The sequence below is a fragment of the Lissotriton vulgaris genome, chromosome 12 (genome assembly GCF_964263255.1).
Source record: "Lissotriton vulgaris chromosome 12, aLisVul1.2, whole genome shotgun sequence".
Lineage (NCBI taxonomy): Eukaryota > Metazoa > Chordata > Amphibia > Caudata > Salamandridae > Lissotriton > Lissotriton vulgaris.
In genome coordinates, this window is record NC_141700.1 from 290,888,507 (window position 1) to 290,913,097 (window position 24,591).

At 46.9% G+C, this 24,591-nt stretch overlaps 1 protein-coding gene across 2 annotated transcripts in view; it reads right to left on the minus strand.

Moving 5' to 3' along the window:
- The window catches only part of IGSF9 (immunoglobulin superfamily member 9), a 517,703-nt gene that overhangs the window by 182,752 nt on the left and 310,360 nt on the right, over positions 1-24,591 (minus strand). For both annotated transcript variants that reach the window (XM_086945078.1, XM_086945079.1), the window contains exons 8-9: positions 14,980-15,125; positions 6,680-6,822 (exon numbers count right to left, since the gene is read on the minus strand). In XM_086945078.1, coding sequence (XP_086801204.1) covers positions 6,680-6,822; positions 14,980-15,125 — 289 coding nt within the window. The remainder of the gene's footprint in view (positions 1-6,679; positions 6,823-14,979; positions 15,126-24,591) is intronic.

A 24,591-nucleotide genomic window follows, 5' to 3' on the forward strand; every position in this document is an offset into this window, starting at 1 on the left:
CCAGTGCATGATGGGAACAGGGCAAACCAAACTACAAAAGCCAATTCTTACACTGGGAAGGAAACAAGCTACCGGGGACCGGTTTCTGGCATTTCAGCCTCTTCGGCCCGGCTTGCTTGAATCCCCCTTTTGTAAATCGATTTTGGCCACTATAGGTGTGGCAGGGTATACTCAGACATGAGTCCCTTTCTCACTGCTCCATCAGGATTCAAGCAAGCCGGGCCGAAGAGGCTGAAATGCCAGAAACCGGTCCCCGGTAGCTTGTCTCCTTTCTGGTAAAGAATTGGCTTGGTAGTTTAGTCTGCCCTGTTCCCATGATGCACTGGGCCAGGGACAGACTGATTTGCATATAGCCAGATTCTGAGCTGGGATGGGGCAGTGAGATAAATAACGGTGATGGATCAAGCCCTGATCTTTGGACTGGGTAAGAGTGGTCTGCTCAATTCAGACACTCTGTTCATCACCACCCCCTTTTGTAAATCGATTTTGGCCACTATAGGTGTGGCAGGGTATACTCAGACATGAGTCCCTTTCTCACTGCTCCATCAGGATTCAAGCAAGCCGGGCCGAAGAGGCTGAAATGCCAGAAACCGGTCCCCGGTAGCTTGTCTCCTTTCTGGTAAAGAATTGGCTTGGTAGTTTAGTCTGCCCTGTTCCCATGATGCACTGGGCCAGGGACAGACTGATTTGCATATAGCCAGATTCTGAGCTGGGATGGGGCAGTGAGATAAATAACGGTGATGGATCAAGCCCTGATCTTTGGACTGGGTAAGAGTGGTCTGCTCAATTCAGACACTCTGTTCATCACCACCCCCTTTTGTAAATCGATTTTGGCCACTATAGGTGTGGCAGGGTATACTCAGACATGAGTCCCTTTCTCACTGCTCCATCAGGATTCAAGCAAGCCGGGCCGAAGAGGCTGAAATGCCAGAAACCGGTCCCCGGTAGCTTGTCTCCTTTCTGGTAAAGAATTGGCTTGGTAGTTTAGTCTGCCCTGTTCCCATGATGCACTGGGCCAGGGACAGACTGATTTGCATATAGCCAGATTCTGAGCTGGGATGGGGCAGTGAGATAAATAACGGTGATGGATCAAGCCCTGATCTTTGGACTGGGTAAGAGTGGTCTGCTCAATTCAGACACTCTGTTCATCACCACCCCCTTTTGTAAATCGATTTTGGCCACTATAGGTGTGGCAGGGTATACTCAGACATGAGTCCCTTTCTCACTGCTCCATCAGGATTCAAGCAAGCCGGGCCGAAGAGGCTGAAATGCCAGAAACCGGTCCCCGGTAGCTTGTCTCCTTTCTGGTAAAGAATTGGCTTGGTAGTTTAGTCTGCCCTGTTCCCATGATGCACTGGGCCAGGGACAGACTGATTTGCATATAGCCAGATTCTGAGCTGGGATGGGGCAGTGAGATAAATAACGGTGATGGATCAAGCCCTGATCTTTGGACTGGGTAAGAGTGGTCTGCTCAATTCAGACACTCTGTTCATCACCACCCCCTTTTGTAAATCGATTTTGGCCACTATAGGTGTGGCAGGGTATACTCAGACATGAGTCCCTTTCTCACTGCTCCATCAGGATTCAAGCAAGCCGGGCCGAAGAGGCTGAAATGCCAGAAACCGGTCCCCGGTAGCTTGTCTCCTTTCTGGTAAAGAATTGGCTTGGTAGTTTAGTCTGCCCTGTTCCCATGATGCACTGGGCCAGGGACAGACTGATTTGCATATAGCCAGATTCTGAGCTGGGATGGGGCAGTGAGATAAATAACGGTGATGGATCAAGCCCTGATCTTTGGACTGGGTAAGAGTGGTCTGCTCAATTCAGACACTCTGTTCATCACCACCCCCTTTTGTAAATCGATTTTGGCCACTATAGGTGTGGCAGGGTATACTCAGACATGAGTCCCTTTCTCACTGCTCCATCAGGATTCAAGCAAGCCGGGCCGAAGAGGCTGAAATGCCAGAAACCGGTCCCCGGTAGCTTGTCTCCTTTCTGGTAAAGAATTGGCTTGGTAGTTTAGTCTGCCCTGTTCCCATGATGCACTGGGCCAGGGACAGACTGATTTGCATATAGCCAGATTCTGAGCTGGGATGGGGCAGTGAGATAAATAACGGTGATGGATCAAGCCCTGATCTTTGGACTGGGTAAGAGTGGTCTGCTCAATTCAGACACTCTGTTCATCACCACCCCCTTTTGTAAATCGATTTTGGCCACTATAGGTGTGGCAGGGTATACTCAGACATGAGTCCCTTTCTCACTGCTCCATCAGGATTCAAGCAAGCCGGGCCGAAGAGGCTGAAATGCCAGAAACCGGTCCCCGGTAGCTTGTCTCCTTTCTGGTAAAGAATTGGCTTGGTAGTTTAGTCTGCCCTGTTCCCATGATGCACTGGGCCAGGGACAGACTGATTTGCATATAGCCAGATTCTGAGCTGGGATGGGGCAGTGAGATAAATAACGGTGATGGATCAAGCCCTGATCTTTGGACTGGGTAAGAGTGGTCTGCTCAATTCAGACACTCTGTTCATCACCACCCCCTTTTGTAAATCGATTTTGGCCACTATAGGTGTGGCAGGGTATACTCAGACATGAGTCCCTTTCTCACTGCTCCATCAGGATTCAAGCAAGCCGGGCCGAAGAGGCTGAAATGCCAGAAACCGGTCCCCGGTAGCTTGTCTCCTTTCTGGTAAAGAATTGGCTTGGTAGTTTAGTCTGCCCTGTTCCCATGATGCACTGGGCCAGGGACAGACTGATTTGCATATAGCCAGATTCTGAGCTGGGATGGGGCAGTGAGATAAATAACGGTGATGGATCAAGCCCTGATCTTTGGACTGGGTAAGAGTGGTCTGCTCAATTCAGACACTCTGTTCATCACCACCCCCTTTTGTAAATCGATTTTGGCCACTATAGGTGTGGCAGGGTATACTCAGACATGAGTCCCTTTCTCACTGCTCCATCAGGATTCAAGCAAGCCGGGCCGAAGAGGCTGAAATGCCAGAAACCGGTCCCCGGTAGCTTGTCTCCTTTCTGGTAAAGAATTGGCTTGGTAGTTTAGTCTGCCCTGTTCCCATGATGCACTGGGCCAGGGACAGACTGATTTGCATATAGCCAGATTCTGAGCTGGGATGGGGCAGTGAGATAAATAACGGTGATGGATCAAGCCCTGATCTTTGGACTGGGTAAGAGTGGTCTGCTCAATTCAGACACTCTGTTCATCACCACCCCCTTTTGTAAATTGTTCACTTTCAAAGCATGGTGCCCCGCGCTGCTTTGACTCCTTCCTCCTGCCATTTCCCTTTCAGATTCAGCACATTGCCCTATTACCGGTTGCGGTTTGCCTTGATTCACACGGCTTTTGAACGCGCCTTACACACTGCTCTTACCCTCCAGGACCCATTCTGGTAATTATATATTAATTATATATATGCCTGCTAATTGCGTTTTTTTCCCCATACCCATGTTCAAACAGATACACTGCATGCTTCCTTACTCTGTCCACTTATTCTACAGCATCTACATATTCGCTTGTTGCCCCACTGAACTTGAACAATTCTGGATCATTCCGCTCTTTGTTAGTTAATTTCTACATAACTCAACTGCTATACTTCTCCTATCCCGTCCCCTCTTCCTTGGACCACTCAATTATTTATCTATTCTTCCTTTCTTTTCCCTCAGAGCACTACCCTAAACTGGATGACCATTGTCCTGATGATGACCTGCAATCATTCAGGTTGAAACGCAGTCGACTACCCAGGCAAGAACGCAGGCGCTGTTGTGGTCAATCTAAACTTGCAATTTTGACCACTTTAACCGTATTTTTCTCGCCATTCACGCTGTTCTCCACACCCTTGTATCACTGTGCCGTCCTACTCTCTCTCACTTACACTCCCAGTGCTTACCTTGTGTGTTATGGTCATTATGTATTTATGTACTGTAGTGCTTCTTACCTACTTATGAAATTATAGTTTATTTCACTTCACCCTTCCATTACGTTGTGGTCTCCCTCTCCTTTTTCCCCCTCCCCAATTGTGATTTACATCACTGTTTTGAATTGTTTTGTTTTTAACTATTGTCCAGTTGAGACATTGTTTTTTGCTATAAATTGTGCCCGGTCTCTTCTGGGTTAACGGGCCTTACTCCTGTTATTGATCCACTAAAACTAAACACCAAAAAACAGAAGTACTCATCATGGGCCCGAACCCCAATGCCTATAATGACACCTGATGGTCCCCCGCCCTCGGAAGCCCGCCCACCTCCACGGACCACGCACGGAACCTGGGAATCATCTTGGACTCCGAACTCAAAATGGACCGCCAGATCAACTCTGTCTCCTCATCCTGCTTCCACACCCTCTGCCTCCTGCATAAGACCTTCAAATGGATCCCCCTCGAACACAGAAAGACTGTCACTCACACCTTGGTCACCAGCAGACTCGACTACGGCAACGCACTCTATGCCGGAATAAACAAAAACCTCACCTGCAAGCTACAGAACATCCAGAAAGCAGCCACAAGACTGGTCCTCAACCTGCCAAGACACTGCCACATCTCCTAGCATATGTACAGACTCCACTGGCTCCCCATTGAGGCTAGAGTCAGCTTCAAGATGCTTACCCACGCACACAAGGCCCTCCACGACACTGGACCAGCATACCTGAACAGCCGACTCAAATTCCACGCACCTCAAAGGACCCTACGATCAGCCCAGCTCTCCTACGCCATGATCCCCTGCACCAGAAAGACCAGATCGGGAGGCCGCTCCTTCTCCTTCCTGGTGGCCAGAACCTGGAACGGCCTTCCACTCCACCTCAGACAGACCACATCGCTCCCCATCTTCGCAAGAAACCTCAAAACATGGCTCTTCAACAGACCCCCTCCTTGATGGAATGGAACCTGCACACCCCCAGCGCCCTGAGACCCTTACGGGTAAGTAGTCGTGCTTAACAGACCCATGATTGATTGACTGATTGACCACAGTGGTAAAGTCTGGTTACTTCCACTTAATATTCTTTGCTGTTATTTTCTACTTCCATAACCTACCTCTACAGGTTGGTGGCTGTACTCTTCTCATGGCTTCATCTCGCAAGAGGGTTTATTTGGGCCACTTGTACAGACAATTCACCTTTTGGCCAGAATAAAGGATTTCACACATTTGCCCCATGCATTAGCTTACAAATGCACATTCGAAAAACTTTAAACTGCAGTGTGTAACTCTTAAAACATTTAAGGAAGAGGGATTTGTTTCTAAAGAGATCAAGAGAGAAAAAGGCTCTTACTGGGGGAAGATCATTTTCTACAGGTTCTTCTGCCATATTAACTCCTATGGCGCTACAAATTTAATCAAACATAGACAAACTACCCTTCTAGGAAAATCCTGAAAAAATGTATATTTCCATTGCAGAATTATGGTCAGTAACTCTTCAACTGCTTGATGATTCTTTTTAGTAGTTATTCATCACCTTGCAAAATGGTCTGCCTAATATCTAAGTGACAAATGTAAAAACCACAGTTGATGGACAGAATGCAGAACAATGTCATACATTCACCCCAGAACAGAGATCTGGGCCTAAATCCATCGTTTTTTTTCACTCCACACCACCCCAGTTAAGACATGGCCATATGCAAATCATTCTGACCCTGTGCCTCATGGGAACAGTCCAGCCCGAACTGCCAAGCCATGCCTTCCCTGGACCGGAAACAAGCTTCCGAGGACCGGTTTCTGGCATTCCAGCTGTCTTCCGCCTGGCTTGCTTGAATCCAGTGGTGTGGAGAGCATGGAACTCACGTCTGAGCATACCCATCCCACTCGGGGTGACAAATGCAAAAACCACAGTTGATGGACAGAATGCAGAACAATGTCATACATTCACCCCAGTACAGAGATCTGGGCCTAAATCCATCGTTTTTTTGCACTCCACACCTCCCCAGTTCAGACATGGCCATATGCAAATCAGTCTGATCCTGTGCCACATGGGAACAGTCCAGCCCGAACTGCCAAGCTATGCCTTCCCTGGACCGGAAACAAGCTTCCGAGGACCGGTTTCTGGCATTCCAGCCGTCTTCAGCCCGGCTTGCTAGAATCCAGTGGTATGGAGAGCATGGGACTCACGTCTGAGCATACCCATCCCACTCGGGGTGACAAATGCAAAAACCACAGTTGATGGACAGAATGCAGAACAATGTCATACATTCACCCCAGTACAGAGATCTGGGCCTAAATCCATCGTTTTTTTTGCACTCCACACCACCCCAGTTCAGACATGGCCATATGCAAATCAGTCTGTATCGCTAATATCTAAGTGAGCTAGCACACTGCAAACTAAACTGTACAAGTGAGCTCAACAATTAAAATGACATACTTCAAGACGAGGAAGGAAATGTTACTAAAAAGGATAACTTACTAACTAACCAGTTTTACAAACCTTTAAACTTATTCCATATCTAAGAACTGCAAACCAAAACATGCAAAACATGTGAATCTATACCAGATCACAGCCTAAAAAATTCCTAGCAAAAAGAACAAACACTAGAGGTGAAGGTTGGAAAAGAAACGTTATGACATAGAGAATAAACATAAAGACAGCTTTCATAAAACAAAGAAGGAAGAGAGTAGGAAGGATGTCTAGTACTGATTGAGCTGAGATACCTTACAGACACAAGCTAGATCCCTTAATGCTACTGACCTTGTTCAACTTCAGTGGGTGTCCATCTTTGGTCCAGTTGACAAACAGAAGAGGAGGATTCGCCCTCACTGGGCACTTTATCACCCCTAACATCCCAATTGGCAAATAAGTGTCCAGTGGCATATTTGTCACTTTGGCAGGGTCTGTGAATATGGGTACAAATAGAAAGGAAAGGTGAGGTTTATATTAATTATACATGTGGATGGCTGGTGGTGAACTAGATGAAACACTAAGGGAACATGCAAATGATTAGCATTCTAATAAATGTTAATTAAAGAAAGTGAATAGTGGGGAGATTCAAGCAGAGCAGAACTATTATCAAGAAGGATGGAAATTGTAGGATTAAGTGTGCTGTGGGCTAACAACTGAAGAGGATAATGAGAAAAACAAATTATAGTATAACAACATCCATAAGTGATCAGGAATGGCATAAGGGTTAAAACCACAGGATGACACTTATGAACGCAAGTAACCAAAAGAGATGGGAAGGAATGGGGGAAGCCACAAGGACAAGAAGAATCAAGCGGGACTGTAACCAGGAAAGGTGAGCAGTTGACTAACGAATAACAAAGTCAAAGGGACAGAACCAGGGTCCAAACCCATAGACGAATTAGAAGAAATATATGAGATATAAGAGACACACATGAAATTCAACAATGAGAGACTGGAGCAAGAGCAGAAACAGAATCCTTATGTGGACAGAAAAGGTGGAATGAGGTGAAAGAAAGACAGAAACCAATTAACTATGTTAAAAACGAGTGGCTGGGGGCGTGGCCAAGATGACGGCGGAGTAGGACGCGTTTTCAGGTCCCTTAGGCTCCAGCCGTATTTCAGCTTTGTATTTAGCCCTTTCAGTGGCTCATCTGCGCTTCTGCTTGTGGCGCTGGGTCGTGCTGCCGGCCGAGCTGCGAACGGAGCCCATTGCCGGTGGATGCAGCCTGCCTGAGGGTGTAGCGGTAACGTGCGGCCTGCAGCGGCGGACTGGCCGCCAGAGGTCTGGGCCTCGGCGAGCGACTGCCGGGGTAACGGAGCGGCAGAAGCGAGACGCGGCACTCGGTGAGGCGTTGCGGCAGGAGACCTGGAGGCCATGAGCTCCCCCATCGAAGCACTGCTGTGACGGGGATCGGACCTCGCGGGGGGGACCCTGCGGGCTGAGGCCTTTCCGGCCCCGAGGAGGCCGCGAGACTACAGGCGCGAAATCGAACGGCCCGAAGTGACGGCCCCTGCAGTACCTCGCGCTGGCAAGTGAGTGATGAAGAGTTCGCCGCCACGACCATAAGCTCACGTGGATTGCGGCCGGCACTCATCTGGGACCTTCTGCAGCAGCGGGGTAGCAAGTCTTTACAGGGGCCTCCCTGTATGGCCCAACGCGGCATGGGGGCATAGACACAACCAGCGCCGACAACTAACTGGGCTTGGAGAGGCGGTGCCCTGGGGAAGCCTTAGCGATCTGTAGCCACGAGCCTGCTGAGCGGATGCCCCCGGAGCGCCTACTGGCTGCGTAGGCAGAGGAGAAGAAAGCACCGCGGCCCAGCACACGTGGCTGGCAGCTGGAGCCTCGGAGGCTGGTACCGGTGAGGAGAAGACTTCCCGGGGGCGGACTGGAGCACCTTCATCAGCGGCGGCCTGGCTTGGTCGGGCGTCCGGCACAGACTTCAGCAGTGGCCATTGAGAGTGAGGAACGAACGGTGGCTAAGCTAGCGCCTCCCGGAGCGCGGAAGTAGGCGCCATCACAGTAACTCATATTCGTGAACAGCGTGGGTCTCTGTGGCGGGCCACTTGTGGGCCAAGTGTTGCTCCCTGTGGTGGTGGAGGGTGCGGAAAGACCCTTGGGTGTTCCCTGAGATATCGTGAACTCGTTGGTACAGGCCCGCATCTACCCATGGCAGCGAACAGGGTCAGAAAGGACAAGCCGGAAAGACAACGCGGAGGCCCCTGCTACCAAGGCTTTTATGGTTGAGCTTTTCTCTGCCATTAAAGAGGACATTGCTGAGCTCCGCTCACAGCTGGCGTCTGATCTCAGAGAGGTGCTGCGACGACGTGGATGGTGTGGGGGAACGAGTCGCAACGCTGGAGGAGCACGATTTGAAGACAGCGGAGAGTATCCACCAGCTTCAACAGGATGTGATTCGCCTATCGGAGCAGAACCTGGACCTGCAAGCCCACACGGAAGACTTAGAAAACCGGTCCTACCGGAATAATATCAGGATACGAGTGGTCCCGTGGAAAGGCGACGGTGCGGACCTGCGGGAATACGTGGAGGTGCTCTTTAGACACATTTTACAGGAAGAGGACTTGCCGCCCATCCAAATGGATCGCGTCCATCGGGTAGGGCTACCGAGGGGTTCTACGGGGAATGTTTTTGGGGGTGCTCCGCATCAGTCCTTGGAAGAGGTTGGGGGCCCGAGTTCTTTGGGTGTTGGGGGAGGGAAGGAGGGGAATGTTGGGGTGGGGGGGAGGGAGGGGGAGGGGGGCAGTGGTGGTAGCTGGGGTGTGTTTGCGAACGTTCCTTTACAGCTGGGATATCTCATGTGTGGAGACTCGGAGAAGCTAAGTGAGGGGGTCGAAAGGGCGAGAGTTGTTCAGGTGACTGTGCTGTCCTGGAGTGACCATACTGGTGGGGTGGGGGAGAGTGTGATGGGTCACGGTTGTGTTACGAAGGGTTGGGAGCCCCAAGAGAACCCTCTTATAGAGCATGGTCTGTCACCCCATCTATGATGCCACTCACTTTGGGGACGTGGAATGTAAAAGGGCTGAACTCCCCCCAAAAGCGCCAGAAGATCTGGAAATATATACTCGACCACCAGTTGGACGTAGTTGGCCTCCAAGAGACCCACTTGGCTAGGCCGGAAGAATCCCGCCTTAAGCACAAGCAATTTCCCCTTATTTATAGGTCCTCAGCCCCCACAAAGCGCACGGGAGTGGCCCTCATGTTCCGCTCGGCCTTGCATTTCCAACCTATGGGAGTCCATTGCGATAAGGAGGGCCGCTGGCTTATGGTCAAGGGCGTACTGCGTGGCAGGCTATGCACGTTTTTGGTCTTATACGCCCCCAATGTGGGACAGAATGGGTTCATACAGGGGCTGTTGAGGACAGTTCTGGACTTCGTTGAGGGGCCACTGATTGGGGGATTTTAACCTGGTTTGGCAAAGGGACTTGGACAGTACTCATCCCCAGAGATCCGACACCGGCCTGTTTTCCACCGAGACACAGCAGATGATTGTAGATATGTGCCTTGTAGATGGGTGGCGCTCTCTCTACCCGCAATCCAGGGACTATACCTTTTTCTCCCATGTCCACCGCTCTTACTCTTGCCTGGACCATTTCTTCCTTATCCAGTCTCTTCGGGGGGACCTACGTGAGGCCAAGATCTTTCCTCTGTCGGTCTCAGATCATAGTCTGCTTGCTATCTGCCTCCACTGGGAAGCAGTCGATACCACCCACCGCAAATGATATTTTCCAGCCTCCCTGATCCTGGATAAACCCTCCTGTGTTGCGTTATGGAAGGATATTAGTGAATTCTTTGATCTTAACGATACAGGTGACACATCGATTTTTAACACATGGGACGCCTTCAAGGCATCTATACGCGGCAACTGTCTGGCGTTAAACGCTGCCCTTAACAAGCTGAGGAGGAAAGAGCGGGAGAAGCTGGAGGAGGAGCTCTCTGAGCTTGAACTAGGTCACAAGCAGACCCCCTCCAGGCGGTCCACGCTGCAACTAACGGCGGTCAGGGGCAAACTCAGGGCCCACTATAATAACAGAGCGGAATACACGCTGCTGAAACTACGGCACCTCTCTTACTCTCAGGGGAATAAGGTAGGGAAACATCTGGAATATATTGGGGGTATACAGGACGCGACGGGGGCCCTAACACACCATGATGGCGCCAAGGCTGGTCACTTTGGCAACTTCTACGAGGCGCTATACGCCGGAGATGCCCTGGACGTCAGGGCGCAGAGGGAGTACTTGAAAGCACTCCCGCTGCCAGAGGTGTCAGCGGAATGGAACAACCTGCTTACTGCTCCCTCCACTAGGCAAGAGGTTCTAGCTGCCATCAGGGCCCTGAAACCTCATAAGGCCCCGAGAGCGGATGGGTTTACAGCAATTTTTTATAAAACATTCGCCTCTGAACTCGGCGGCTTTCTGGTACAATTATTTAATAGCATGGCGGAGGAGGGTGTGACTTCGGACTACATGGCGGAGGCGATAATTTCAGTCATTCCCAAGCCCGGGAAGGACCCGTCTAAGTGTTCCTCGTACAGGCCAATTGCCCTATTTAACCTGGATGCTAAACTATACTCGCCCATCCTTGCTGGCAGGCTCAATGATTTAATGCCAGCACTTATCCATCCGGACCAGTCCGGTTTCATTAAGGGGCGCCAGACCCATGACAATACCAGGAGAGTAGTGCATTTGATCGAGAAAGCCAATAAGTTTAAGATCCCAGCTGTTCTAGTGGGCCTTGACGCCGAGAAGGCATTTGACAGGGTAGACTGGGGATTCCTGTTCCAGACCTTAACAGCATTCGGCTTCTTGGCCAAATTCTTAATGATGCTTAGGGCCAACTTCAGCTCTCCCCGATCTAGAGTAGCAGTTAACGGGCATCTGTCGGCATTCTTTCTGCACTCCCGGGGCACTCGGCAGGGCTGCCCCCTCTCCCCCTTGCTTTTCGCTCTGAGCATAGAACCGCTAGCTTTAGCGGTGAGGGAGAACCCGGATATTCGAGGTCTTCCCTTCACTGGAGAGTCGCATAAGATCACCTTATTCACGGATGATGTACTGCTCTCCCTCTCGGACCCCGCTCACTCTCTCCCTCACGTTCAAGAGGCCTTAACGCGCTTCGAAGGAGTAGCAGGATTTAAGATCAATTATGAGAAATCCTTTGTCCTCAACCTCACACTTCCTCCGGCGGACGTAGTTCGCCTCCGAACGCTCACGTCTTTGCCTTGGACCCTCTCCTCTATACAATACCTGGGGATTCATGTGACCCCCACGATTGGGAAGCTCTACGCTGCCAATTTCCCCCACTACTTACGGAAATTCAGAGAACCTTGGCTCGGTGGAAGCCGATGTTCATATCCTGGTTAGGGCGGATTCACGCGATCAAAATGTCCCTTCTCCCTAAGCTCCTGTACCTCTTTCAGGCTTTGCCCATTGCTCTTGACGGGGATTTCTTTCAGCGCATTAAAACGCTGATGCTTCGCTTCATCTGGCAGGGAGGTCGGGCTCGGTTCTCCTATGCCACTCTACGCCGTCCGAGGAGGGTGGGGGGGGTGGGGGGGGGGGGGGGTAGGCCTACCCGACATGCACTTATACTATAAGGCGGTGGCACAACTCCGAGTGTTGGTGGAATGGACCCAGCCTGCGTCGGAAAAACATTGGTTACACATGGACAGAAGTATAGCTGGGAGGACGATATGGGACTTAGTGTGGAAGCCCAAAGGCGATAGACCCAAGAACGCCTACATTAGTACCCCCACTAGCATACCCTGAAAGTCAAGATTCGATCTCTGGTGATGAGCGGTGGACAACTTTCCCTTCTCCCTTTACACCTATACATTTTAACCCTGCCTTCCCGCCGGTGGCGCTTGAGGGTCCCTTTGATAACTGGAGGGAGGGGGGTTGCCTAGCACTCACACACTTATTCCACGGCTTTGCACCTCTCTCTTTTGTTAACTGTATGCGGGACTATTGAGTACAACAAACCGAGCGATACCACCCCATGCCCAGCTCCTTCATTGGGCGTTGTCCTCTCCGGTGAGAGACGCAGCCACCAGGCCACTAACGCCATTGGAGGCCTTCCTATCTAGGACCTCTGCTACGCGGGGGTCATTTCTTTTATCTATAGTCTCCTCCTGTCTACAGTCATATCCCCTAGACCTCGCTACATGTCCCTGTGGGAGGGGCTGCTCGACCTGGATATCTCTGAGGCGGAGTGGTCCCACCTGTGGTCCGATATAGCGAAGCACAACCATTCAGTGGAACTTCGAGAGGCACATCTCAAAACAATGATGGACTGGTACACATATCCAGCCAAGCTGCGGCAGATTTTCCCTGGCTCTTCAGATAGGTGTTGGAGGGGTTGTGGTCTGTTGGGGGACTTTCGCCACATTTGGTGGGACTGCCCCATCATTCGTCCATATTGGGAAGAGATTCTATCACACATTAAAGAAATGCTGGGTTACCTGGTCTCGGACTCGATGGTCCACATCTTGCTGGGCCTTCGGGACCCGGATCTTGAACACCAAACCAAGGCTGATAAGAAGATATTGTGGCTTTGTGTGGGGGCGGCCAAAACCACCCTGGCTGCGGCTTGGAAGAAGAAGGAAGCACCTGCGATCTACCTTTGGCATGCGAGGTTGTGGGGGCTGTTGAGTATGGAGAGAACCAGTATGCGAGCTCTCCACCTATTTCAGCTGTGATTGTTGCTTTTTCCAGGCCAGACCTAGCCTGCAAGACTTTGCTACCACCACTGGGGAGGTGGGGGGTGGTAGGGTGTAGGGGGGGGGATTCTGGTTCTTGTTCCTGTGGCGTACTGTCACTTAGATGTAGCGGCGATATTGCTACCGTAGGGGGTAAGATGGACCTTGCCCCATTGACTCATTGCTTAACAACGTTCCCCGCCCCTACACGTGGCATGAACTCTGTTACTTATCCTATTGGGGAAGGCCTGTGCTGAGCTACCATTGCTTCCCCTTCGCTCAAGACCTGCTTAGGCCTGGACTCACGGTGCCGCTCTGGGGTTGTGGGCTTTGTACTTCTTTGATTCCATATCTGCCCACTGTGTGGGACTGTCGCATGTTTTTTGTTCTAAAAAAGCCAATAAAAACACCTTTGACAAAAAAAAACGAGTGGCTGAGTCAGGGGCAGAAATAGAACCACTGAGGCAAAGAGAGGACAGGTTAAGAAGAAGAATGTGAAACAGGTGAACACAGAAAAACTGAAATCAGAGGATAATGAGAAAATGTATTATTTGAACTAGAAGAGGAGAACATTAGTTATAGTGTTTTCAGTACAAGCAAAACCAACAGAAAGAGGATTCAGAGGACCAAAAGATTCACAAACAATCAGAACACGAAAAGTAGGACTAGGATGTAATGGAAAAGTGGGTAGGGTAAATACAGGTGCAAACAAATAGTGAGGGATAGGGACTGACTAGAATGAAAAGAAGAAACAAGAACTCAAGGGAAAAACAATATGTGATGGTCACCAGATTTGCAGAACTTCATTAATGAAAATCGGGAATAGTGGATAAATGTAAGGGTCCAATAGAAAAGGAGCAAGTGAATAACAAGCAAATGTGAAATAGAAGAAAAGAAAATGATAAGAACAACACACCAGACTAAAACTATGAGCAGAACAACAACAGAGAAGAAAACCCTAAAAGGAGACAAAACTGATAAAGAGAACACAATTAAAGATGAAATCCAGTGGATAGGGAGAAAACTGAGTGATGAAAAGCTAACAAAGAAGGCACCCAAGAGCAATTACACCTTTCAGAGGAAGGTGGTTACGAGAAACTAGAAAACAACAAAAGGAGAGACCGATTAGGAAAGGGTAACAGGGAAGAGAAAGAATTTTGATGGGTGGGAACCATAGAAGGACAACAACAAACATGGTACAGAAGAGATGAGTGTCCAATAGATATGAGAAGGAGAGGAAGATGTGCAGCTGGACTGGAAGAAGAGATGGGGAAGACCTATAGGATCAATGGAAACCATGAAGAAGACAGCTTGAAAGTCAGAGCAATATGATAAGAACTGGAATAGTTGACTAAGCATGAGGGATGAGAGCCTGAGAGCCAAAGTGACCAAACGTCATTGGGCCTTATTCATCATGATTGACAGATCAATGCAATATATGTGCTTAGGTTCCATAAAAGAGTAAGCAATGCATCCACATTGTGGAGTAGACAGTTCATGTGCACGCAGATGTATACCCATACATAGCTTTCCATACTGGGAGCACTTTATCAAGGAAGTTCAGTATATGGATGTATTTCAATTACAGCCAAGTTAAGCTGCAGAGCAACTGTTCCAAGGAAAGCAAGAATTTGATTTGAAAGGAAAGTGAGTAAATTGTCTTGGAATAAAAGGGATTTCTTTCAGTATGTTTGTTGTGAAACCCTCACTTCAATGCATAGTCAATAAATAACTGTATAATGAAGCCCAGAGAGATGTGACATCTTGCTATTCAGTACTACATTTCAATCTTCCTAATCCAGTGCCATAACCGCTAGTCTAAACCTTTAAACATCTAAGACCCCTTTCCAAAGCAGACATTGTAGACAGTCTTACGCAGCACAGTGAGGTAGGCTGATGAAGAAGGAGGTTGGAGAATTCCATTGCTTGGGACACAAGTGTATTTTCCTGTGTCCTCAGGGATAACTTGCTGAAGAAGAAGACTTCCATCAACGAGAATGCGAACTCTGGATTGCAGGTGACTGTAAGAGAGTGAAAAAAGCAGTTTTTTCTATATTCATTGGAACCACCAGTGCCACAGTCCTTCTTTGCTTCAACCCCAACGGTCATCTGTTAAAGCATTATATGGTATACAAAATGAATTCAAAAATACTGTACCACTTTAACCCCTGCAAAATCTAACTAATAAGGTAGTGAAACAACTGGATTTTGTCAGACATTTATACAAATTTTTCATAAAAGAAATGTGTGAATTGTGTTTCATTCATGCTTCTCACATTCTGGCCCTGCAATTGGGTAAAAGAGGCAAACATTAATTGTGGGCTCTCAAATATCACCTGCAAACCCAACAGAGGATAAGGACTTCCAAAGCCATCCAGGTTTCGTCTCACAATGCACTCATTCACATCTAATGACATGCACAAACATGCCTTGATGAGACTACCTTAGAAAATGCATCAATGGCAGTCTCCTATTCCATGGCTGGAATCTTTTCAAAGATATTCTATCTCTTACCTGGGTGGAAAAATAGTTTTCCAAGGGAGCAAGTTTAGAAGTGCATCAATGTTATTTCATAAAATGAGTAATGGAAAAAACGAATTGTTTGGCTTTTGTTATGTAAACGCGTTTTACCACACTTCACAAACACCCATCACAGATTCATCATGAGCAGGAGCCGGGAAAGCTTTCTTCCCAAACATGTTGAACATTTACAACACAGGGCGCAAGCAAGCATGCTTTCTCGCACATACGATAGGCACAGAATATGCAGGAAAAATAACAGTACTGTAGCAGCCACGGTACACGAGAATTAGCGACCGTGATAAAGGATTGTTTTGATTGAGACCAACAAGTAATCCTCAAGAAAAGCATATTGTTAACAATTAATGATGAAGACCCATTCAATGAACATGCAGAAGCTTTCCAAACAATGTATAAGGCACCTAAGATTAATATAAAATATCCGACTTCAGTACATAGTCAAAGAGGATACGTGACGGGTCGAGCCGACAAGTAAGTGCAACTGTAGCTTCTATCGACAAGGAACTGATCTGAGCTGGCCCGGCGAGAACACTACATGGCATTGAACCAGAGCTGGAAGGGACTCGTATGAACCCAACAGCAGGGAAAAAACAAAATAACAATGGAGCCGATGCCCATGCACATTACCAGCAATAAGTGGAGTCACTATTCCTTGTCGATCGAAAACACTTCTTCAAAGAAAAGCTACTTGCAAATGTCTGAGTTCAACAAGAGAAGGCAGGAGTATGCACAGCATGTGTATCTACGGATCACTGACACAATATTTAAAACAACAATATAGTGAAACTAAAATATTGTGTCCCTATCTTATAATGGTAAGTACAAAAATATCGAAAAAAATAGTTTCACACTAATATTTTATAAAGTATACAAAAACATTGTTTTTTAATAAATAGTTGAAATTACCATATATTTTAACATATAACATTGATGTAATATACATTAAATACATTTAAAATATATTGAATACTATATACAAATATATACCTACATAAAGATACACATATATCTGTGTATGTATGTTTATATATACACATATATAATGTAACACTAATAATAAACATATATTTTACATCATATTACATTATTGTTTGGGTTATGTTTTTAAATATACTACTGTATCGATGCGGCCAGAGACAGAAACTATTCAGAAGAAATGGGCCCGGGAGTCTTGACAATTTGTTGAAATAACTAAAAGCTTTCACAATCACCATATATAATCACCATATAAGTGAGGTAATATTGGGAACAGAGAGACCAATAAAAATATTAATTAATAAATACTAAGAGAACACAAGCGGAAGGATGAAGACCACTTGCAGTGTTTCTGATAATTGAACTATTCAAAAGACAAGCACTCAGTTGTGATGATATGTCAGAACAATGCAAATTATTGTATTGAATTTATATAGCTATATATACCTAAAAATATTTACAAAATCAATTGAAAATCCTTAACTACTTTACCAAATTATTAAACTATTAAAAAAATCTTAAAAAGACATTAGCTAAATATATAAATGTATTATATATCCAAGAACAAAGCAGTCATAAAAGCAGTGCGCCCTTACTGCTGGTGCAGATTGACCAGTACCCCAAGGAAATCACAAGACAATTGCAACTCATATAATGGCAAAGCCAAAGAAATCACATTGCACTTGCAACTCATATAATGGCAAAGAGCACCCTGCATCTCAGTACAATCTGCAAAAACCCATAAAGTTGTTCAGGCACATAAGTAAATGACTCCCCCAAGGCTGATATGAGGCTTGTTACTTTTCAAATTCAGAGAGAATATTATCTGATGAAATAATTTTCAATGTTCTGACATAACATCACAGATGAGTGCCTGTCTCTTCAATATATCATTTATCAGAAACACTGCAAGTAGTCTTCACCCTTCTCCTTGCGTACTCATTGGTCTCTCAGTTCTTTTGTCTCACTACTATAGTGATTGAGAATGCCTTTAGTTATTTCAACAAACTGGCAAAACACATGGGCCCGTTTCTACTGAACTGTTTCTTAGTCTCTGGCTGCATTGATAAAACAATCCATATAAAAGAACATATACTCACCATTTCCTCAGTTAAAGCTGCCCTCTTCCTAGTCACAGTTATCCAAAGGCGTATTTGTAGTCTGTACCCATCTGGGATTTTCCAGTCTCCAAGTGTATAGTGCACACACACACACACACACACTAATATACACACATATATATTTATACAAACACAAACACCTGCAGAGGGGAGGTGGAGTCGTGAGATCGCCCTAGAGGGAGGGGTCCCCCCAATGAGGTGTAGGACTGTCCTAAAAGGAGTGGCCAGCAATCTAAAGCCCACACGAATTGCCAGCAGCCTGTGACATCGGCACTGAAGACGGCCAAGACGGCCAGAAACGCGTCTGCCCATAGAACTAAAACGCATCACGGACTGCAAGGAAATGTGCTGTAAGGTTTAATAAAATTCCTACCTGGTCTGAGTCCGGAGCTGTGTCCCGCTTACTTTCGACGGAGGGTGAGCAGTGGATGTTGTATGTTTTCCGGTTGGCTGAAACCGGTGGGGCACGCACTCTCGGTCAGGAGCACCGCATCATACAGCAAAACAAAACTTTGGACAGTACGAGGAGTACAAGGTGCGGCGCCCCCCCAGCGAGGACATTGCCTGCAAAGGTGATTGAATTTCGCAATGGGGAGAGAGGAGGTAGCATTGCGCTACCCGATAGGACAAAGACACAGGTGTTGACGGAACAACACTTTCCTGGCTACACTGCTAGGATGTATGGAGCGGTGCCTAGGGAAGGGGACATCTTAGAATGTTTGGAACTCCGCTATTAAGCAGGGAATCCACACTGAACTACACATCCCAAGATGCAGTCTGCCAGGCGCTACAAGCACAAACACCTGCAGAGGGGAGGTGGAGTCGTGAGACCGCCTTAGAGGGAGGGGTCCCCCCAATGAGGTGTAGGACTGTCCTAAAAGGAGTGGCCAGCGATCCAAAGCCCACACGAATTGCCAGCAGCCTGTGACATCGGCACTGAAGACGGCCAAGACGGCCAGAAACGCGTCTGCCCATAGAACTAAAACGCATCACGGACTGAAAGGAAATGTGCTGTAAGGTTTAATAAAATTCCTACCTGGTCTGAGTCCGGAGCTGTGTCCCGCTTACTTTCGACGGAGGGTGAGCAGTGGATGTTATATATATATATATATATATTCCAACTCATTGTCCACCAGGAGCCTCGACCTCAACAGGGCGGTCCAGCCCGTGGGGGCAGACTTTCCCACAATTACATCCACAAGAAAGCTTCCATTCCGAAGAAAGAAGAGCGCAGACCTGGACTTTTGGAAAAGGCACTTTAATATGCAATGCACAGCTTGCTTAATGTCTCCACAGCTTGCTAGTTCCTAACGCGTTTCAGCTATCGTTGTAGCCTTGATCACAGGTGAGCAAGTTGCTTCTGGGTTGGCTGTATCACGACGTCATTTGGGCGCCGCGTTAGACTCAGTGTATTTGTAAAGTCTTGACTTCATACAACTCCCATAATGCACCTTGAGTTGTTGGTCTCCGTTTCCTTTCATTTAAATACTGCATTTCATTCTATCTCTTCGTTTTTCATAAATGTTTATGCAGACTTTGGTAATGTGTGTTTCAGTCCGTTCAAAGTGCTGACAGTAATGCTCATTTCATAGCAATGCCGTTTCAATGTCAATTTCATTTAATTGCAGTACCTGTAAATCGTAGAGTCCCAGAAGGCAGGAACAGTTTCCTATCTTCGTCCCTTGCCCGAAATAAACACCAATTGTCTTGGCTGGAATCTCCGTGCCTTATACTTTGGAATTAATTCAGGCGGGTCCCACTCCTTTCATTTCAACTCCAACTCATTGTCCACCAGGAGCCTCGACCTCAACAGGGCGGTCCAGCGCGTGGGGGCAGACTTTCCCACAATTACATCCACAAGAAAGCTTCCATTCCGAAGAAAGAAGAGCGCAGACCTGGACTTTTGGAAAAGGCACTTTAATATGCAATGCACAGCTTGCTTAATGTCTCCACAGCTTGCTAGTTCCTAACGCGTTTCAGCTATCGTTGTAGCCTTGATCACAGGTGAGCAAGTTGCTTCTGGGTTGGCTGTATCACGACGTCATTTGTGCGCCGCGTTAGACTCAGTGTATTTGTAAAGTCTTGACTTCATACAACTCCCATAATGCACCTTGAGTTGTTGGTCTCCGTTTCCTTTCATTTAAATACTGCATTTCATTCTATCTCTTCGTTTTTCATAAATGTTTATGCAGACTTTGGTAATGTGTGTTTCAGTCCGTTCAAAGTGCTGACAGTAATGCTCATTTCATAGCAATGCCGTTTCAATGTCAATTTCATTTAATTGCAGTACCTGTAAATCGTAGAGTCCCAGAAGGCAGGAACAGTTTCCTATCTTCGTCCCTTGCCCGAAATAAACACCAATTGTCTTGGCTGGAATCTCCGTGCCTTATACTTTGGAATTAATTCAGGCGGGTCCCACTCCTTTCATTTCAACTCCAACTCATTGTCCACCAGGAGCCTCGACCTCAACAGGGCGGTCCAGCGCGTGGGGGCAGACTTTCCCACAATTACATCCACAAGAAAGCTTCCATTCCGAAGAAAGAAGAGCGCAGACCTGGACTTTTGGAAAAGGCACTTTAATATGCAATGCACAGCTTGCTTAATGTCTCCACAGCTTGCTAGTTCCTAACGCGTTTCAGCTATCGTTGTAGCCTTGATCACAGGTGAGCAAGTTGCTTCTGGGTTGGCTGTATCACGACGTCATTTGTGCGCCGCGTTAGACTCAGTGTATTTGTAAAGTCTTGACTTCATACAACTCCCATAATGCACCTTGAGTTGTTGGTCTCCGTTTCCTTTCATTTAAATACTGCATTTCATTCTATCTCTTCGTTTTTCATAAATGTTTATGCAGACTTTGGTAATGTGTGTTTCAGTCCGTTCAAAGTGCTGACAGTAATGCTCATTTCATAGCAATGCCGTTTCAATGTCAATTTCATTTAATTGCAGTACCTGTAAATCGTAGAGTCCCAGAAGGCAGGAACAGTTTCCTATCTTCGTCCCTTGCCCGAAATAAACACCAATTGTCTTGGCTGGAATCTCCGTGCCTTATACTTTGGAATTAATTCAGGCGGGTCCCACTCCTTTCATTTCAACTCCAACTCATTGTCCACCAGGAGCCTCGACCTCAACAGGGCGGTCCAGCGCGTGGGGGCAGACTTTCCCACAATTAAATCCACAAGAAAGCTTCCATTCCGAAGAAAGAAGAGCGCAGACCTGGACTTTTGGAAAAGGCACTTTAATATGCAATGCACAGCTTGCTTAATGTCTCCACAGCTTGCTAGTTCCTAACGCGTTTCAGCTATCGTTGTAGCCTTGATCACAGGTGAGCAAGTTGCTTCTGGGTTGGCTGTATCACGACGTCATTTGTGCGCCGCGTTAGACTCAGTGTATTTGTAAAGTCTTGACTTCATACAACTCCCATAATGCACCTTGAGTTGTTGGTCTCCGTTTCCTTTCATTTAAATACTGCATTTCATTCTATCTCTTCGTTTTTCATAAATGTTTATGCAGACTTTGGTAATGTGTGTTTCAGTCCGTTCAAAGTGCTGACAGTAATGCTCATTTCATAGCAATGCCGTTTCAATGTCAATTTCATTTAATTGCAGTACCTGTAAATCGTAGAGTCCCAGAAGGCAGGAACAGTTTCCTATCTTCGTCCCTTGCCCGAAATAAACACCAATTGTCTTGGCTGGAATCTCCGTGCCTTATACTTTGGAATTAATTCAGGCGGGTCCCACTCCTTTCATTTCAACTCCAACTCATTGTCCACCAGGAGCCTCGACCTCAACAGGGCGGTCCAGCGCGTGGGGGCAGACTCTCCCACAATTACATCCACAAGAAAGCTTCCATTCCGAAGAAAGAAGAGCGCAGACCTGGACTTTTGGAAAAGGCACTTTAATATGCAATGCACAGCTTGCTTAATGTCTCCACAGCTTGCTAGTTCCTAACGCGTTTCAGCTATCGTTGTAGCCTTGATCAGAGGTGAGCAAGTTGCTTCCGGGTTGGCTGTATCACGACGTCATTTGTGCGCCGCGTTAGACTCAGTGTATTTGTAAAGTCTTGACTTCATACAACTCCCATAATGCACCTTGAGTTGTTGGTCTCCGTTTCCTTTCATTTAAATACTGCATTTCATTCTATCTCTTCGTTTTTCATAAATGTTTATGCAGACTTTGGTAATGTGTGTTTCAGTCCGTTCAAAGTGCTGACAGTAATGCTCATTTCATAGCAATGCCGTTTCAATGTCAATTTCATTTAATTGCAGTACCTGTAAATCGTAGAGTCCCAGAAGGCAGGAACAGTTTCCTATCTTCGTCCCTTGCCCGAAATAAACACCAATTGTCTTGGCTGGAATCTCCGTGCCTTATACTTTGGAATTAATTCAGGCGGGTCCCACTCCTTTCATTTCAACTCCAACTCATTGTCCACCAGGAGCCTCAACCTCAACAGGGCGGTCCAGCGCGTGGGGGCAGACTTTCCCACAATTACATCCACAAGAAAGCTTCCATTCCGAAGAAAGAAGAGCGCAGACCTGGACTTTTGGAAAAGGCACTTTAATATGCAATGCACAGCTTGCTTAATGTCTCCACAGCTTGCTAGTTCCTAACGCGTTTCAGCTATCGTTGTAGCCTTGATCACAGGTGAGCAAGTTGCTTCTGGGTTGGCTGTATCACGACGTCATTTGTGCGCCGCGTTAGACTCAGTGTATTTGTAAAGTCTTGACTTCATACAACTCCCATAATGCACCTTGAGTTGTTGGTCTCCGTTTCCTTTCATTTAAATACTGCATTTCATTCTATCTCTTCGTTTTTCATAAATGTTTATGCAGACTTTGGTAATGTGTGTTTCAGTCCGTTCAAAGTGCTGACAGTAATGCTCATTTCATAGCAATGCCGTTTCAATGTCAATTTCATTTAATTGCAGTACCTGTAAATCGTAGAGTCCCAGAAGGCAGGAACAGTTTCCTATCTTCGTCCCTTGCCCGAAATAAACACCAATTGTCTTGGCTGGAATCTCCGTGCCTTATACTTTGGAATTAATTCAGGCGGGTCCCACTCCTTTCATTTCAACTCCAACTCATTGTCCACCAGGAGCCTCGACCTCAACAGGGCGGTCCAGCGCGTGGGGGCAGACTTTCCCACAATTACATCCACAAGAAAGCTTCCATTCCGAAGAAAGAAGAGCGCAGACCTGGACTTTTGGAAAAGGCACTTTAATATGCAATGCACAGCTTGCTTAATGTCTCCACAGCTTGCTAGTTCCTAACGCGTTTCAGCTATCGTTGTAGCCTTGATCACAGGTGAGCAAGTTGCTTCTGGGTTGGCTGTATCACGACGTCATTTGTGCGCCGCGTTAGACTCAGTGTATTTGTAAAGTCTTGACTTCATACAACTCCCATAATGCACCTTGAGTTGTTGGTCTCCGTTTCCTTTCATTTAAATACTGCATTTCATTCTATCTCTTCGTTTTTCATAAATGTTTATGCAGACTTTGGTAATGTGTGTTTCAGTCCGTTCAAAGTGCTGACAGTAATGCTCATTTCATAGCAATGGCGTTTCAATGTCAATTTTATTTAATTGCAGTACCTGTAAATCGTAGAGTCCCAGAAGGCAGGAACAGTTTCCTATCTTCGTCCCTTGCCCGAACCAAACACCAATTGTCTTGGCTGGAATCTCCGTGCCTTATACTTTGGAATTAATTCAGGCAGGTCCCACTCCTTTCATTTCAACTCCAACTCATTGTCCACCAGGAGCCTCGACCTCAACAGGGCGGTCCAGCGCGTGGGGGCAGACTTTCCCACAATTACATCCACAAGAAAGCTTCCATTCCGAAGAAAGAAGAGCGCAGACCTGGACTTTTGGAAAAGGCACTTTAATATGCAATGCACAGCTTGCTTAATGTCTCCACAGCTTGCTAGTTCCTAACGCGTTTCAGCTATCGTTGTAGCCTTGATCACAGGTGAGCAAGTTGCTTCTGGGTTGGCTGTATCACGACGTCATTTGTGCGCCGCGTTAGACTCAGTGTATTTGTAAAGTCTTGACTTCATACAACTCCCATAATGCACCTTGAGTTGTTGGTCTCCGTTTCCTTTCATTTAAATACTGCATTTCATTCTATCTCTTCGTTTTTCATAAATGTTTATGCAGACTTTGGTAATGTGTGTTTCAGTCCGTTCAAAGTGCTGACAGTAATGCTCATTTCATAGCAATGCCGTTTCAATGTCAATTTCATTTAATTGCAGTACCTGTAAATCGTAGAGTCCCAGAAGGCAGGAACAGTTTCCTATCTTCGTCCCTTGCCCGAAATAAACACCAATTGTCTTGGCTGGAATCTCCGTGCCTTATACTTTGGAATTAATTCAGGCGGGTCCCACTCCTTTCATTTCAACTCCAACTCATTGTCCACCAGGAGCCTCGACCTCAACAGGGCGGTCCAGCGCGTGGGGGCAGACTTTCCCACAATTACATCCACAAGAAAGCTTCCATTCCGAAGAAAGAAGAGCGCAGACCTGGACTTTTGGAAAAGGCACTTTAATATGCAATGCACAGCTTGCTTAATGTCTCCACAGCTTGCTAGTTCCTAACGCGTTTCAGCTATCGTTGTAGCCTTGATCACAGGTGAGCAAGTTGCTTCTGGGTTGACTGTATCACGACGTCATTTGTGCGCCGCGTTAGACTCAGTGTATTTGTAAAGTCTTGACTTCATACAACTCCCATAATGCACCTTGAGTTGTTGGTCTCCGTTTCCTTTCATTTAAATACTGCATTTCATTCTATCTCTTCGTTTTTCATAAATGTTTATGCAGACTTTGGTAATGTGTGTTTCAGTCCGTTCAAAGTGCTGACAGTAA